We start from the raw sequence: 15,801 nt of genomic DNA on the forward strand, positions 1-15,801 counted from the left end.
ACCATCACGTTGGGTCCTACACCGTTGACGAGTCTGGGCTTCATCGTGTTTCGTTTGCGCTCTGTGCCCCACCACTGAAGACTACTGTAGATGGTTTTGACGTTGATGAATCTGGGCTCGATCATTTGCGCTCTGTGCCGCAAGACAATTAATGGAGCGTCTATACTATCGGTCTCTGGCGTAGTTACACTGGTTTTCGTGTGGATGCAATCAGACGTCTCTTCAAATTCATATAATTTATAACTTCCCTCCAAGATGGATATCTATGCATCCAAATTATCACCTGCGATGGACATCGGAGTCGGATTTTTTCTGTTAATCCTAGGTAAGTTTTGGGATGTTTGTAAGGAGTTTTTAACTGCATTTGGGAATACATTGTGTAATCTTCACAGAGTTTCATCAGTTGTGAAGGAGAACAATTTTGTCCACTATTTATGTAAATTATATCTTATATTATAGCCTAACCGATTTGCAGGTAGCCTTACAGAATTGGCGGAACTTTGATGTGGGACATTTCCTAACCATTGCCGTTTATCGAAGACAAAGAGGATTGGGGAGGGATAGGCTATGAGAAAAATAGCTTTCTTAAATAGCTGTCATGTTCATTAGATGGATTCGCACACACTAGAGAGAGGGGGGGAGCTGCTGCTGGAAGCCCTGCATGCAGAATTGTGCAAAAAATATACTTAGTTCACAGACACCAGTAGCCTAATGCATTACCATTTAATGATACAAATTCAAAAGAGAGCCATCAAATTCTACAGACATCTCCAATCAAATGGCCCCCACTCCTAAACTACAAAGCCCTTCAGTGCCAAGAGTTGAACAAAGATCAGAGTTCCCTGTCAGCTGGTCCTGAAGCTCTGCCCACTAACACCAGGGCTTGGTGGACGAACACCAATCAATCTGGCCCAACCAAATCACCTCAAAACAAAAAGAAAATTATATCAAATACTTGAATGAAACAAAAAGAAAATTATTTGACCCTAAACAAAGAGTAGCCTACACAGTGGCAGAATACCTGACTACTGTGACTAAAAAACTGCGAAAGACGTTGTCAATGTACAGACTGAGTACACACAGCCTGGCCATAGAAACAAGCCGTCACGGGCAGAACCGGATAGCCAGGGAGGCCAGGCTTTGATCACTCTGTCACCCGGGAGATGTTGAGAAAGAATCTCACTTCTTACTACACTGTGAAAAATATATATCTATAAAAGATTTGTGAGATTTTATTTGATTAAATTAACTTAATTAATTAATTAATTAATTGTATCCTGAATTTATTAATCTCCCTGATCCTCAGAAACTGTCATATCTATGTGGAGAGAAAAGTCGATGTGCAGTATTAGCTGCAAAATATGTTGATACATTAAGGGAAACATTTCTGAGTGACTACATCTGTAAACTCAAGCACAGACCTCCGCCCCTGAATGCATTTCGTGGCTCTGTGCATGCCAAAAATCAATGGGTTCTAAATTGGCCAATGCTACACCCCTCCACCGAGTTTCATGAAAAGCAATCTGGTAGTTTTGCGTAATCCTAGTCCAAAAAATTGGTCAATTATCTGACAGAATGGTCAAAATATTTGATTCTGTTCAGTCCACAGTGCTAGTCATGTGGTTTAAATTATGTGACCGAATAAACAATTGTATTTTTTTTAAGGCAGGTTAACATGACCTTTGTGCATGTAGAGTAACAAATCCATGATGTTGTTTTCCATAATTTGAGTTAGTGGGAGCATGTAAATGTTGAACAGAAGAGGCCCCAGGATGGAGCCTTGGGGAACTCCACAGGTCATTTTTGTCAGCTCAGATTTGTAATTGCCTATAGACACAAAATAGTCCCTGTCCTTTAAGTAGGATTCCAACCAATCTAACACTGTATCAGAAATTCCCCACCAATTTTCCAGTCGGCCTAGTAGTATGTTGTGGTCTACCGTGTCGAACGCCACCTGCGTTCAAATTTTCGACACTCTCTCTTTTCTATTCTGACCAGCATGGCGTTTCTCCATGGAGATCTTCTCTTACCAGAGACCACTTTCACCTTAGTGGGCGCAACGGCGTCAATAATGTTTGTAATTTTAACATTGAAATTATCTACAAGCTCGTTGACTGAGGCCATAGAGAGGGCAGGTGTGGACGAGAAAGCCTGAGTAAATATCTCACTGGTGTTTTCAGTGATGTGCCGTTTTGAGATAACCTCTGATTGAGAATTTGTGTGCATGGAGATAGTACTCTCAACGAAAACACAGGAATGATCAGAGAGCGCAACATCAGACACCTGAACCTTAGAAATATTCAGACCTTTGGTAATGATTAAGTCCAGAGTGTGCCCCTTGTTGTGTGTGGGCTCCGTCACATGCTGAGTCAGTCCATAGTTATCAAGGACACAACCTAGCTCTTTAGTCCCTCTGCCCTGAGGGTTGTCAACATGGATGTTAAAATCACCAACAATAGCCACACAGTCAAAGTCAATGCAGACAGTAGACAACAGTTCAGCAAAGTCATCAAAGAAGTTTGGACAGTATTTGGGTGGCCTGTAGATGTTTAGAAATATGGCTCGAGAAGAGGAATTCAACTGAAGAGCCACATATTCAAAGGAACCAAAATTTCCATAACACATCTGCTTACATTGGAGGGAGTCATTAAACAAGATGGCTACTCCACCTCCTTTCTTATGTACTCTAGCCTCGCTCATAAAGCTGAAGTTGGGAGGAGTTGACTCAATAAGTACAGCTGCACTGTTACCTTGGTCTAGCCAAGTTTCAGTTAAAAACATAAAATCAAGATTGTGGTTGGTGATAAAATCATTGATTAAAAATGTCTTTCCTGCTAAAGATCTGACATTTAATAAAGCTAAGTTAAGTGTGCTGAGGGTATTATCTGCACATTTCTCTGTGATAGTTTGTGGCTGACGAGGAATAGATACTAAATTTGATAAATTTGTAGAGCCGGTTGAGTGTTTTCTGTTACTTAGCAGATTCACCATTGTTTTTCTATTACCTATCAAGACAGGAATTGAGGAAGATACCATCAAGTTGGGTCCTGGCTTGTCCTGGAAGGGGTCATGAGTGCCATTAGCCTTGTAGCCTGGACCCAGTACATATCAGTTAGAGCTTGCTGTATTTTGTAAACAAGTAACCAGCCTCATAAAGGCACAACACATCGAGTTACTTGTTTACAAAATACAGCAAGCTCAGCTGCACTGTTACCTTGGTCTAGCCAAGTTTCAGTTAAAAACATAAAATCAAGATTGTGGTTGGTGATAAAATCATTGATTAAAAATGTCTTTCCTGCTAAAGATCTGACATTTAATAAAGCTAAGTTTAGTGTGCTGAGGGTATTATCTGCACATTTCTCTGTGATAGTTTGTGGCTGAAGAGGAATAGATACTAAATTTGATACATTTGTAGAGCCGGTTGAGTGTTTCCTGTTACCTAGCAGATTCACCATTGTTTTTCTATTACCTATCAAGACAGAAATTGAGGAAGATACCATCACGTTGGGTCCTGGCTTGTCCTGGAAGGGGTCATGAGTGCCATTAGCCTTGTAGCCTGGACCCAGTACATATCAGTTAGAGCTTGCTGTATTTTGTAAACACTGGCTGTAAATAACAATCAGACAGCAGCGATTAGTGTGACAACATGATTGCTGGACCTGAGATAGACACTCCAGATTAATGGGCACCGACAGAATGTGCTGGGAGATTAGACACCTCAGATCTAGGTTATGTATGGACATTTTTCAAGAAGCATTTTGATTTGGGCTTCTGGGCCATGAAAGAGGTCATTTCCAGACAACCTTTGGAGTCCTTAAAAGAGTTGTTGAATTACCACTACTGTAATTGAGTTTGAAATCAGGGATTAAGTATTTCGAAAGGTACTTTGGTGTTGGTACTATGATGTTGAAGGCGCTGGAGAAATCGAAAAACATGATTCTCACAGCGCCACCACCCTTATCCAGGTGGGAGTAGACCCGGTGATGGAGGTAGAGGACAGCATCTTCTACACCCAGTGCATGTTGGGTCTGTGGTCTGAGGCGACGCAGGGTCAGTCTCTCCAGTGTCTTCATGATGTGTGATGTTAATGCCACCGGCCTGAAGTCGTTGAGTTCACTGGAGCGCCCCTTCTTGGGCTCGGGGATGATGCATGACGTCTTCCACAGTGTGGGTACCTTCCCCAGTCGCAGGCTCATGTTGAAGATGTGCTGGAGGGGTTCCTAACAGCTCTAACAGAGGCCTAAAAACTTTAAAACTACGATTATGTATGCTCCCTTTCTAGTCTTAATCAGCGATTGTGAAGCTATAGTGTGGAGCTATAGTGTCATTTTGTCGTCATTGTCAGAGAGTTCTGGGCTGAGTTTCCCAGAGGCATCGTAGCGCTACGTTCATCGTAGCGCTATGATGAACGCCATAGCTTACGATGAACGTAGCGCTACGATGCCTCTGGGAAACTCAGCCCTGGTCCTCTAGGATCACCTGCAGAGAGGATCACCCAAAGACTTGACATGAAGCAGAGCCACCACCTGATCTCATAGATGAACAAAGAGCTCTATTTAGAGGGCTGTGTGTGTGTGTGTGTGTGTGTGTGTGTGTGTGTGTGTGTGTGTGTGTGTGTGTGTGTGTGTGTGTGTGTGTGTAGGGGTTGCGTGACATGTACAGTAGTCTCGCGATTTTTAGAGAGGACATTGTCTCATTGACGAAAAACCCTCTTTGGTTAGCTAGCTTTTGCATATGCCTTTTCCTGAGTGAAAGTGATGAAAGAAAGAAAGTCTCTCTCTCTCTCTCTCTCTCTCTCTCTCTCTCTCTCTCTCTCTCTCTCTCTCTGAAAAAGAGCCATCTGGTAATGCATTATTATGCTTTATTTCATCTGCTGGAGTGTTTTCAGCACTCATGCACGTGTCAAATCAGTCCTGAGGCGTTGCCTCTGGAAGGCTAGCTTTTGCATATGCCTTTTGCTGAATGAAAGTGATGAAAGAAAGAAAGTCTCTCTCTCTCTCTCTCTCTCAAAAAGAGTTACCCGGTAATGCATTATCATGTTTTGCTGCTTTCTTTCATCTGCTGGAATTCTGTTTTCAGCACTCATGCACGTGTTCAAGTTCCTAAGTAGAGTATATCTTCTACTGATAGAGTGGCCTACATGAACAGAAGGGATCGCTATTCCTCACAGCAAGAAACTATTTTTACTTCCAACCCAGCGACAGCGCTTTAGCAGTTTTTTAGAAGGATTACTCACAAACTACTAGACCGATTTTCACAAAATTCGATGGAAGGGTGTAGCAAGGTCCAATTTAGAAACCATAAAATTTTGGTGTGGATACAAATCATGGGGCAGGTCAATCAATCAATCAAAGCTTTATTTGTATAGCCCATTTCATACCCAGAGGCAACACAATGCGCTTTACAGAGAACAAGGGAGGTGGGCATACGACCCACTCTCTACATATTCCAGAGGGAAGCAAAAAAACAGTAATCACCCGGGGGCCAGATAAGTGAGCTGTAAAAATTCTTCCCTGACCCCTCTCTACAAGGCGATCGAGCAAGCTCCAGGAGTATGTTTGTCTACCGGCTAAGAACATTTATAAAGCAATACACTACATTAAATTACATTTCAGGTCCACAAGCCACCCAAACACAGCCGACCAGGATTACAAGCAAAAACATGGAACTCAGTGGAGGTAGCATGGGCCATCTTAGAAGCCATGACATTTTGGAGAATTTGAATCGATTGTACATTTACATTTGAATCACGAGGCCAGTCCACGAGACGTTTCCTGGTTTGTCCATTCACCACCATTCATTTTTTGGACTAGGAATACACAAAAACTAGCAGACCGATTTTCGTCAAATTCAGGGGGTGGGGGTGTAGCATGGGCCAACTAACAACCCATTAAATTCTGGAGCCGATCCGTTCATTTTTTTAGACTAGGATTACACAAAAACTACCACACTGATATTCATGAAACTCAGTGGGGGGGTGTAGCATGGGCCAACTTAATGGGCCAATTTAATTTTGGAGTGAATCCTAATCATGGGATGGGTCCACGAGCCGCCCAAACATTGCTGGCCATTCACTTCCATTCATTTTTTGGACTTGGGGAGCGAAAAATTCTCCCCATACATTGTCAAAAGGGGGAATTGAAACGGCCATATCTCGACATGCGTGCAAAGAGCCACGAAATGTCTTCATGGGCTGAGGTCTGTGCTCTCTGAGCACCATTTGTAGTTATATGTATTAGATGGTTTCTCACATAAGATGAAATTCAAAACCGTATCATATCTATTCAGCTTCTTCGACTATTGAACCTATTAATATTCATATCACAGAACTAATTTGGGAACACTATGTAAGCCAGTAAATCACACTCTTTGTATCCATAAATAGAGTGATTACACAAGTTGAGGCAGTTGAAACAATCCATTCACTGATGATCGTTGAATTACAGTGCAGTATGTAGGCTGCATCCCCAGTCATCACTGAATCAGAATTCAGTTTATTTGCCAAGAAGGCTACATTTTCACAAACATATGAGGAATTTGACTCGGTGAATGGTGCACAGAGGACTTATATAATTATATTATATATAAAAAAGAAGCATCAAAGAAAGTAAATTCAACAATAAAAATAGAGAATATGATTTGTGTATACAGTATATACACAATAGAAGTTATGTAGTAAGGCTATTATGAGGCAGTACATGGTTATGCATTAGGGTTAGGGTTATTATAGGCTATATGTGCGGCTATAGTATGTACATTAGGGGAAAATATATTTTATTAAGATTTCCCCAAAGGTAGACAGACTGATACAGTGTAACTTACAGCTGAGAAATTAAGGTCTTATAGCTCTAGTCTGTGTTAACAAAACTAGTTTGTGCAGCTTAGTTCCTTCAGAGGTGAATGCAACATGTCCATGTCTGCTTCTGTGGAAATCTCCATACAGAAAATTATAATTTGCCCCATCTGTTTTTACAGAGGCCACTGTAATACGGGGCGGCTGTAGCTCAGTTGGTAGAGCGGGTCGTTCAATGATCGAAGGGTCAGTGGTTCGAATCCCAGTTCCGACTGTCCACATGTCGAAATGTCCTTGAGCAAGACAACTCACCCCAAATTGCTCCCAATGAGCAGGTTAGCACCTTGCATGGCAGCTACCGCAATGTGTGTGTGAATGGGTGAATGAGAGGCCACTGTAAAGCACTTTGAGTACCGCTAAGGTGGAAAAGCACTATATAAGTTCAGTCCATTTACCATTTACCATTTAATAGATTCCATCACTGTTTACCATTAAGATAAGGTCACCGACTGTGAGTCAGTCCTCAATTTGATACAGTATACACTCCAAATTACGAAGAACAGCAATGGTGGAAAAACAGCTGCAATTTGGTAAAATGCCCGCTCTCTCTCCCTCAAATTATCTGTTCTGTACTGTATTTGTCTGGATGGAAGCTAACATGTCCATCCTCCCACCACCTCAGTGGCCTCCCATTAAAGGTCAGGCTGGCAGCTAAAATATGCTCCATGCTGCTACTGTTACTCTCTCTCTCTCTCTCTCTCTCTCTCTCTCTCTCTCTCTCTCTCAGGTGTAAGTGCTACTAGCTGGGGAAAGAAAGGGCCATCATATTTGCAACATCTCCTCTGTTTTTTAAATTGTTGCACTCTAAATCCATGTGCTGTTCACAGTGTTCGCCAACCCACACTTCTGTTTACAGAAGAACAGACTTGTCATGGAGATTAAGTTCAGATGAGGAGTCTCCCTTTACGAGACAGAGATCATACATGCTAACATGTACAGTACATGTATAATTCCAAGAGATGCAGACTGAAATGTAAATTCTCTACATATATCTAACTATTTTTCATCTTTCCCTCTCTCTCTCTCTCTCTCTCTCTACCTTCCAGCTGTGCTGTCCGCTGTGGGGAACGTGTTGGTCCTCATCGTGGCCTTTAAGAGGTCGCCCAGCATGAAGCCACCTGAGCTTCTGAGTGTGAATCTGGCGCTAACCGACCTGGGGGCAGCGGTCACCATGTACCCCCTGTCCATGGTCTCGGCCTGGAACCACCATTGGCTCGGGGGCAATGCCACCTGCATCTACTATGGCCTGGCGGGCTTCTTCTTTGGCACGGCCAGCATTATGACTCTGACAGTGATGGCTGTGGTGCGCTTCTGTGTGTCCCTCAGTGTGGTGTCTCCCAGTGAGTACTGAGACTCAGCTGACATATACAGTGGTGTAGAATTGGTTATATTACAGATATTACTATAGATATTACTATTAGTATAAGAAGTGGGTATACGGTGTGTCTGTGGATAAAGAAGTGGGTATATTCTGTATACCCTCCCCTACACTTCTGGATAAATACAACTAGGGAGCTCTCTGCTCCATCTCTACTCTATCACTCTAAATAAGCAATTTGGATATGAAAGACATACAGGCTTTTATAAATGTATCAGTTCGTGTAGGTTATCCCCGCATGTTATAGTAATCTCCCAGTGGAGTGTGTTGAATCACCTCAGCACACTTTGATAAAGTAGCAATGTAACAACCCATCTGGCTCCCAGCAAATAACTCCAATGTTATAGTTCCTGACACTTGAGGGTCTTTCACAAACAGTTACTGGCATGTATGTTAGCTAGAGCCTTGTAGGGCCTTTGGTGTAATAAGGTTCACACCGCAGCCTTAGCCAGACACAATGGCAGCGCTTGGAAAGACAACAGCTTTTTAGATTCAATCTGTTGACATTTTGAGGAGGACACCTGAACATGTAGGAATGGGACATTTGCAAGATTTTTGCATTTAGAATTGTCTTTTCAATCCTCCCACATAAATGATAAGCAGTCCATAGTCTTATCTCCACGTCTTACTTCTCACTATCTCGCCCCCAGAGAAGAAGATCAGTTGGAGGACCATAAAGCTGCTGTGTATCTGGTGCTGGGTCTGGGCCCTGGTCTGGAGTCTCTTCCCTCTGCTGGGCTGGGGAAAGTACGGGCCCGAGCCCTTCGGCCTGTCCTGCACACTGGCCTGGGTGGAGATGAAGGATCAAGGCTTCTCCTTTGTCATCTCCATGTTTACCTTCAACCTGCTGCTCCCGTCCATGGTCATCGTGTTCTGCTACATTGGAGTCGCTGTCAGACTCTACATCACCTATAAGTCCATCAACAACAGTGACCAAATCCCCAATGCTGTCAAGATGAACGGAAGGCTCATGCTGGTGAGTAGAAGCGTAGTAGTGTCACCCTCCGTCGTCATAGAATTGGACCCACTTTCAACTAGAAGGGCAATCAGAGAGCGTAAACCTCTGTCCACGATGCTTGTCGTCAGCATGTACAGTGACATTAGGGTACCAATACTTAGAGGAGACCTAATCTAACCTAACCTCTAACCCCAACCCAAAGTTACAAGAACACAGCACAGCACAATGGAGGAAGCTATCCTGTACTTTTTCAGTAAAAGAAAATGATTTGGAGGCCAATATACAATATCTAGCTAGCTACATAAAGTAAAGCAGCTAGCTTTATGTCCTGCCAGTCTCATAATGAACCGAAAAAATATTTTTTATTTCTCTCTGAGTCAGAAAAAAGTCTTCTAGCCGTCATAGCCATTAATAGTAATAATAATAATAAAAATAAAAATAAAAATAATAAAAAATAATAATAATAATAATAATAAAATGTTATGTATTAATTTATTTATAGTACCTTTCATATAAATAAATGCAGCTCAAAGTGCTTTACAACAGAGAATTTACATGCACAGTGTTTCACATAAAAATAGACATAAAAGAGCAGGAAAAATAAGGTGGAAGATAAAACACAATACAAGAAGATAGAGATAAAAAAAATCAAGTAAAATACAACCTTTTTTTATATACAACCTTTGAAAAAAATCTTAACAATTCAATATCACAAAGCACCAAAATCCCACAAGTTTGTAGAGTTTGGACGACAGTGGAGAAGCATGCTCTCTGATTTATGCAAGCATGAAATCATTTTTTTTTCTCTCCATACTGGATTTGCAATTCATTTGTACAGTATGTTATGAATAAATCTGTATTCTGTATCTAGCCCATGTTTACTGCTCTGTATACATTCTTAGCCAATAGACAAACATTTTCCAGGAGCTTGCTCGATCATCTCGTTGAGAGAGGTCAGGGTCAGACAATCCTGAATGTTTGCTGCCTACAGGTATAGGCTACTGTAGGTCTGGAACATTGATTATGTTTTGTTTTTTTAATTCTGCTCTGCTGCAGATTGCTGTTCTTCTTAGCATGGGTTTCATTGGCTCCTGGACACCCTATGGGATTGTGAGTCTCTGGTCCATTTTCCGTGATGGTGCGTCCATCTCCCCGGAGCTCTCCATGCTACCCTGCATGTTTGCCAAGGCCTCTACCTTCTACAACCCTCTCATCTACTACACCTTCAGCAAGACCTTCAAGAACGAGGTGAGGCAGTTGGGTTGTCTCTGCAAACGGCGCTCCAACGCCTGCCACGTCGCCTCTGAGAGTAACAACAACATCTATGACAGGAACGGGGGTAAGGTGCCCAACAATGAGGCTGTGTTCAATTTCCGTGTGATCAGGGTGATAGAGACGCAGCAGCCCAACTCCACGGCCAATAACAACCAACCTTGAGACTTGGTCGATACCTGTATCAATGGTGCATCTCAGGGGTTGCTGGGCTGACAAATAAGAGACAGTCGTGGTTTGGGGGAGACTTGGAGGTTGTTTAATTCCCTGTGAGTCGTGTGGGAAGTATGAATAATTGAAGACATGGCTCATCAGTGACTCTTATGCCATAAACTGAGACAATAAATCAATGACTTTTCTATCATAATTGTAAACATATTCAGGACACAGGGAAATAGCTAGTGTTACACATGATACTTTCATATCAGAATTGGTGTGTGTGGAACAAAGCTAGCAGGGTAATAATCTCATCCTTTACATATGGTTGAATGAAAATTTACACGACTAATCTATCTATTTTTAACTGTTGATGTAGAAAATATTTCAGTAACTGTACTCAGGATTCAAGTATTTTTTGGTTCTGTGCCCATTCAGTGATGTATTACGATAACAGGCCCTTTAGTATTCCCTTTAGTATTATTCTCTTTAGTATTTCCTATTAGTATTATTTCCTTTAGTATTCTGTAACCTTGGTCAACCTGGGTTTCTGGACGTACTGTATCAGGTTTTACTTGATGTTGTCATCGTTGACTGAGGGCGTATTCACATATGTTAGTGCGCACCATTGATGCGCACCAAAAGCGAAAGTGATACATTTGTTTTCATTTTTCAGCTTTCACACAGCACTTTCTTTACTCTGGTCCAAATGCAGCACCACAAGTCACATGAAAAGGCTCAGTGCTGTCATTGGTCAATATCTTTCTGGGGGTGGGTGCAAGAGTGTCATGAAAAACCTTTTTAGGTCAAACATGTGGCGTGCACAAGGTAGTTGTGTCGGTCTGAGGTCGCGCACTTTCACACCATAACTGGTGCGCACAAGAATTCGGTTGAAGCCGCTCCGAGACCACCCCTTCTGAGTGCGATTGCTGTGTTCACACAGGCCTAAACAAAGCGCTCTCAGGCCCAAAGCTCGTTTGGTGCGCACTCAATAGTGTCTGTGTGAATACACCCTGAGAGCCAGATTTCATGTAGCTCCGCCACACAGGGCTCGCTCCGATTGGCTTGTCCAATTGCAGCTAGCTATGTCCAATGAAAAGAAGAAATATACACGCAGGCAGCTCAATGGGCTGGGACGCTTACTATGTATGTACTCGAATCCGGCCCACGCCCTTTTCCCCTCTCTCTCCCACCTTTCCTGTCTGTCACCTACACTGTCCTGTCCTAATAAAGCAGAAATGCCCCCCCCCCCACCAATTTTTTTTTTTTTTAAGTTCATAGTTAGATTATGTAAGCTGAGAGGAAACCAATGATATCCACCTCATGACATTTGGTCAGTTTGGCGAGGAATCAAGTGGCGATGTCCACCTCTTGACATTTGCCCTTTATTGTGTTAGATTATATTGTGTTGTATTATATTGTGTTGTGTTATTGTGTTGATATTATACAGTATTAACGTTGAATGTTTATTTTCATGAATAGGTTCAGAATGTTTACAAATGTAGAGGCGGCAGTAGCCCTGGTCCAGGTCAGAATACTAAAACAATGTTAGATCGCCTGAAACATAAATACTAGATGACGAGCGACATTTTGTTAGGCTTTGGCTATCACACTTCAGCGACAATATGAGACAGAGTCAGTGACATTCAAAAAATCTGTTGGTGCGAAAAAAGCCCTCGGCAACACTTTTTTTTCATAAAAAGGTCTCGCCCATAACATCAAAAGTGTCAAGGAAAAATCCTAAAACATTAGGCTCAACAGCTATATATAATGATGGCTACCGCTGTTCTGCCGAATTCGGACTCTGTTTGCCTCCTCCCCGCGCAATGCATGCTGGTCAAGTAAGTCTTTCAAAATAACAGCCTATGTAACCACCACCACCACCAAATAATTAAGTTTTCTGGTTTGGTTTAAGTTCATTGTGAACAAGACACATATTACATGTGTTTAGAGGCTACACCATGATAGACTTGAATTTCCCTTTAAGCTAACAAAGCAAACTGTCTTACATCCTGTGTGGGCTGGCATAGTATTGCCATGGCAATGCCAGAAGTAATTTGTTCACACTGAAAAGCTATCGTTAGCCTACATGGAGAGCCAACATCCCGAGTTATGTGAATGGCAATGTGTTTTTCATGAAAGTTATGTTTATAATAGTAGGCTAATGCTTTTGTTGAATTGTCAGTTAGATTAGTGTTTATGTAATATGAATGGAACATTTAAATGAAGATATACAGTGTAATGTGTTTTGTTTATATGTTGTGTATTTTTTCATAAAAGTGATTCAGTTACAAGCAGCAGCCCTGTGTGTCCTGTGTCAACTGTAATTTACTTATCCTCCCTTCACCTTGCCACATTGCTAAGGGTTAGCTTTAAACCATTAAAATAATTGGAGAAGGCGTCAGGATATTATTGTCAATTGACCTTTCCTGTCCCTCCTCTGTCCAATCTTACGTTAGCAACCGTATACTGTAGGCACGGGACGTCCATCAAGATTTCAGAATAAGCCCATTATGTTTTCGGGAAGCTTTTGTTCGCTCCCCTTTAATTTGTATTGGTCATAAAGTCTAAAAGATGCAGCCTGAATAAATTCTTGTCCACGGTACTCTTCCTCTCAACCGAAGGGACAAACTGACAGACAGATTAGCTCAGACATTAGGCTACATTACAGTCAAATCAAATCAAACTTTATTTGTATAGTCATTGAGCAGACGCTTTTACCCAAAGAGATTAACAACAATTGCATAAGCCAATGTAGCCTACTACTACTTGCCAGAACTCACAAGTGCATCCATCTCCTTTCTAAAACAAGTGACTAAGAGCATAATCTAGTGCTGAAGGCAAAGTGCAAGAATAGCAATCTAAAATACAATAGGTGCTTAAGAGAGAGGATCATTGTAGTACTTCTTTAAGAGATTAGTTTTGAGCCTTCAACGAAAGATGGGCAGCGACTGTGGGTGTCAGTGGGCAGTTCGTTCCACCACTGCGGGGCCAAGACAGAGAAGAGCCGTGACCATGTCGATCGACCGCAGGGGCCTCAGAGTGACGGGGCAACCAGTCGCCCCAAGGTAGCAGAGCATAGCGGTTGGGAGGGGGTATAGGGTTTGACCATGGCCTGGAGGTCGGAGGGGGATGTTCCTTTCATTGCCCTGTAGGCTAGTGCCAGAGCTGGATGCGAGGCGCTACAGGGAGCCAGTTTAGGGAACGGAGAAGGGAGGTTCTGTGGGAGAACTTGGGGTGACTTGTGTTATTAAGTCAACATACAGCAGAACCTTACAGTACTGCGGTTGAAATACTGATGGACCTCAGGACTGTTTCAGTGGAATTTCAGACAGGTGCCTATCCGGCTTATTCCATTAATTAATGTAAAGGTAATTTTAAGAAGTGAGATCTCGCTGGAGAGACACAATGAATTACAGTATTTAGTGACCTGGATGTGTCCAAGTAATGACCAGGTCAGGTTTCACACCGCCGGGGAAAGTGGCAGCTAAGATTCACATGGTGACGGCGGCCATCTCTAGAACATCACTTATCTCTCCTTCTTAACACTTGGGCTTTTGTATCGTATTTTAATCTACTGACACAGATTTTATGAAATATTATCTTTCTCAAAGGCACGCTACACCCTCCCAATATATCTAGCAAACTGCAATCACATTAAGGTGATGTCAGGAATAGACAATTTTCACTTGCTGCTCACTACAGAAATGTCTGTATGTGTCTTGAAAAATCCTGAGCTTCTGAGCTGAGAAACCAGCTACCAAATAGTTCTGCATTTTGGATCAATAAATTAAATAATAGAATGGAATGCTGCAGAACCTCGATCGTTCGCTGTAACAAAAGAGAAAGGATGAAACTGTCTGTTACCACCCTCCCCTCTGTCATTATGTACCCCCTCCCCCTCTGTCATTATGTACCCCCTCCCCCTCTGTCCTTGGTGACACATCCACTCCTGGCCATCAAGATAGATCAGTAGGGAGATGTTGTCTCTGAATCCTATAGGCACAGAATGGTAGGTACTGTGGAGGCAGGAAGCTCAAAGCCATGCTTCACTGGGGCCTGACAGAGGGATCTGACTACTCAAACAAAGACTCTAAACCAGCAGGGACTTATCTGAACTCCCATCAAATAAGAGGGAGAGAAAGAGAGAGAGCGCTCTTTGATATAGTTACATCCCTCAAATGACACCACACCTAGATTAGAATTAAATCTCACACTTTATTCATGATCGCTGTCGCTGAACCTCTGGTCAGAACCACAGGTAGAAAAATACACTCATCTCAGAGAACGTGTCAGAGATCTGACCACAGAAAAGAACGATTCGGCCCACATGGTGACAGAGAGGCCTTGAGCACTGAAGATTTGCCAGCAGCACGGCACTTCACACAGAAATCCCATGGGCTGCACAGCAGGAGACTAAAGGCTAATTTATACTTCATAAAACGGCTCATGTCTCATGGCTCTTGGTTGCCATGGAATGGAAGCTAAAGACAATGCCCAGGCATTCCATTCCATGGCAACCAAGAGCCATGAGACATGAGCCGTTTTATGAAGTAGAAATTAGGCGTCAGTAGATATTACGCATCAGAAAGTACAGTATAGTAGGCTTATAGTTGGGAGCCTATGCAAGGCAGGGCCCAGCACAGCAAGCTCAGCCATATTAAAAAACACGTACATAAACAAGTCCAAACAGATGGAATTTAATAAGATCAAGATAAAACAAAACACTGTCCACGAGTCAAAACCAATTTGACAAAAAATATACTGGAAGTAGAAACAACCCACGGTGTTTAATCTGTTCCTTTTGCTTAAACCCAATGTCCTCTGCACTTTCACACCAAATCCTAGCTTGATCTAGAAAAGTGACTAAATTATTTGCCCCAAATCTCCCTTTGATATATTGCATGATTTGTGTAACTTCTTAGTTTTAGTTATGCTGGTTGGTGTCTTCCTCAACCAACTATGTTGTGGAGAAGTTATGACAATACATATTTCTAACTTTCCAGATATATCAACTTGGGAAATATCAAATGTTGCTTGCTTGAATATTGACATATCCAGAGGAGACCTCAGCTGTGTTCAGGGAATTGAATGTAACAGAAAACTTGATAATATAATTGAGAACATTAATTTATTTTATTCCAAACAAATCTTGACTTTACAAATCATGTTAATTACACCAGA

At 42.1% G+C, this 15,801-nt stretch overlaps 1 protein-coding gene across 1 annotated transcript; it reads left to right on the forward strand.

Annotated features, from left to right (window-relative positions):
- Positions 1–255: 255 nt before the first annotated feature.
- opn8b (opsin 8, group member b) lies at positions 256–10,626 on the forward strand (the record flags this gene model as incomplete). Its single annotated transcript, XM_084440102.1, has 4 exons — positions 256–325; positions 7,900–8,193; positions 8,882–9,207; positions 10,246–10,626. 4 exons carry the CDS (start codon positions 256–258, stop codon positions 10,624–10,626), a joined length of 1,071 nt encoding a protein of 356 aa, XP_084296228.1.
- Between the last annotated feature and the right edge of the window lie 5,175 nt (positions 10,627–15,801).

Source organism: Borostomias antarcticus (genome assembly GCF_949987555.1).
Source record: "Borostomias antarcticus genome assembly, chromosome: 6".
In the NCBI taxonomy this organism is placed as follows: domain Eukaryota; kingdom Metazoa; phylum Chordata; class Actinopteri; order Stomiiformes; family Stomiidae; genus Borostomias; species Borostomias antarcticus.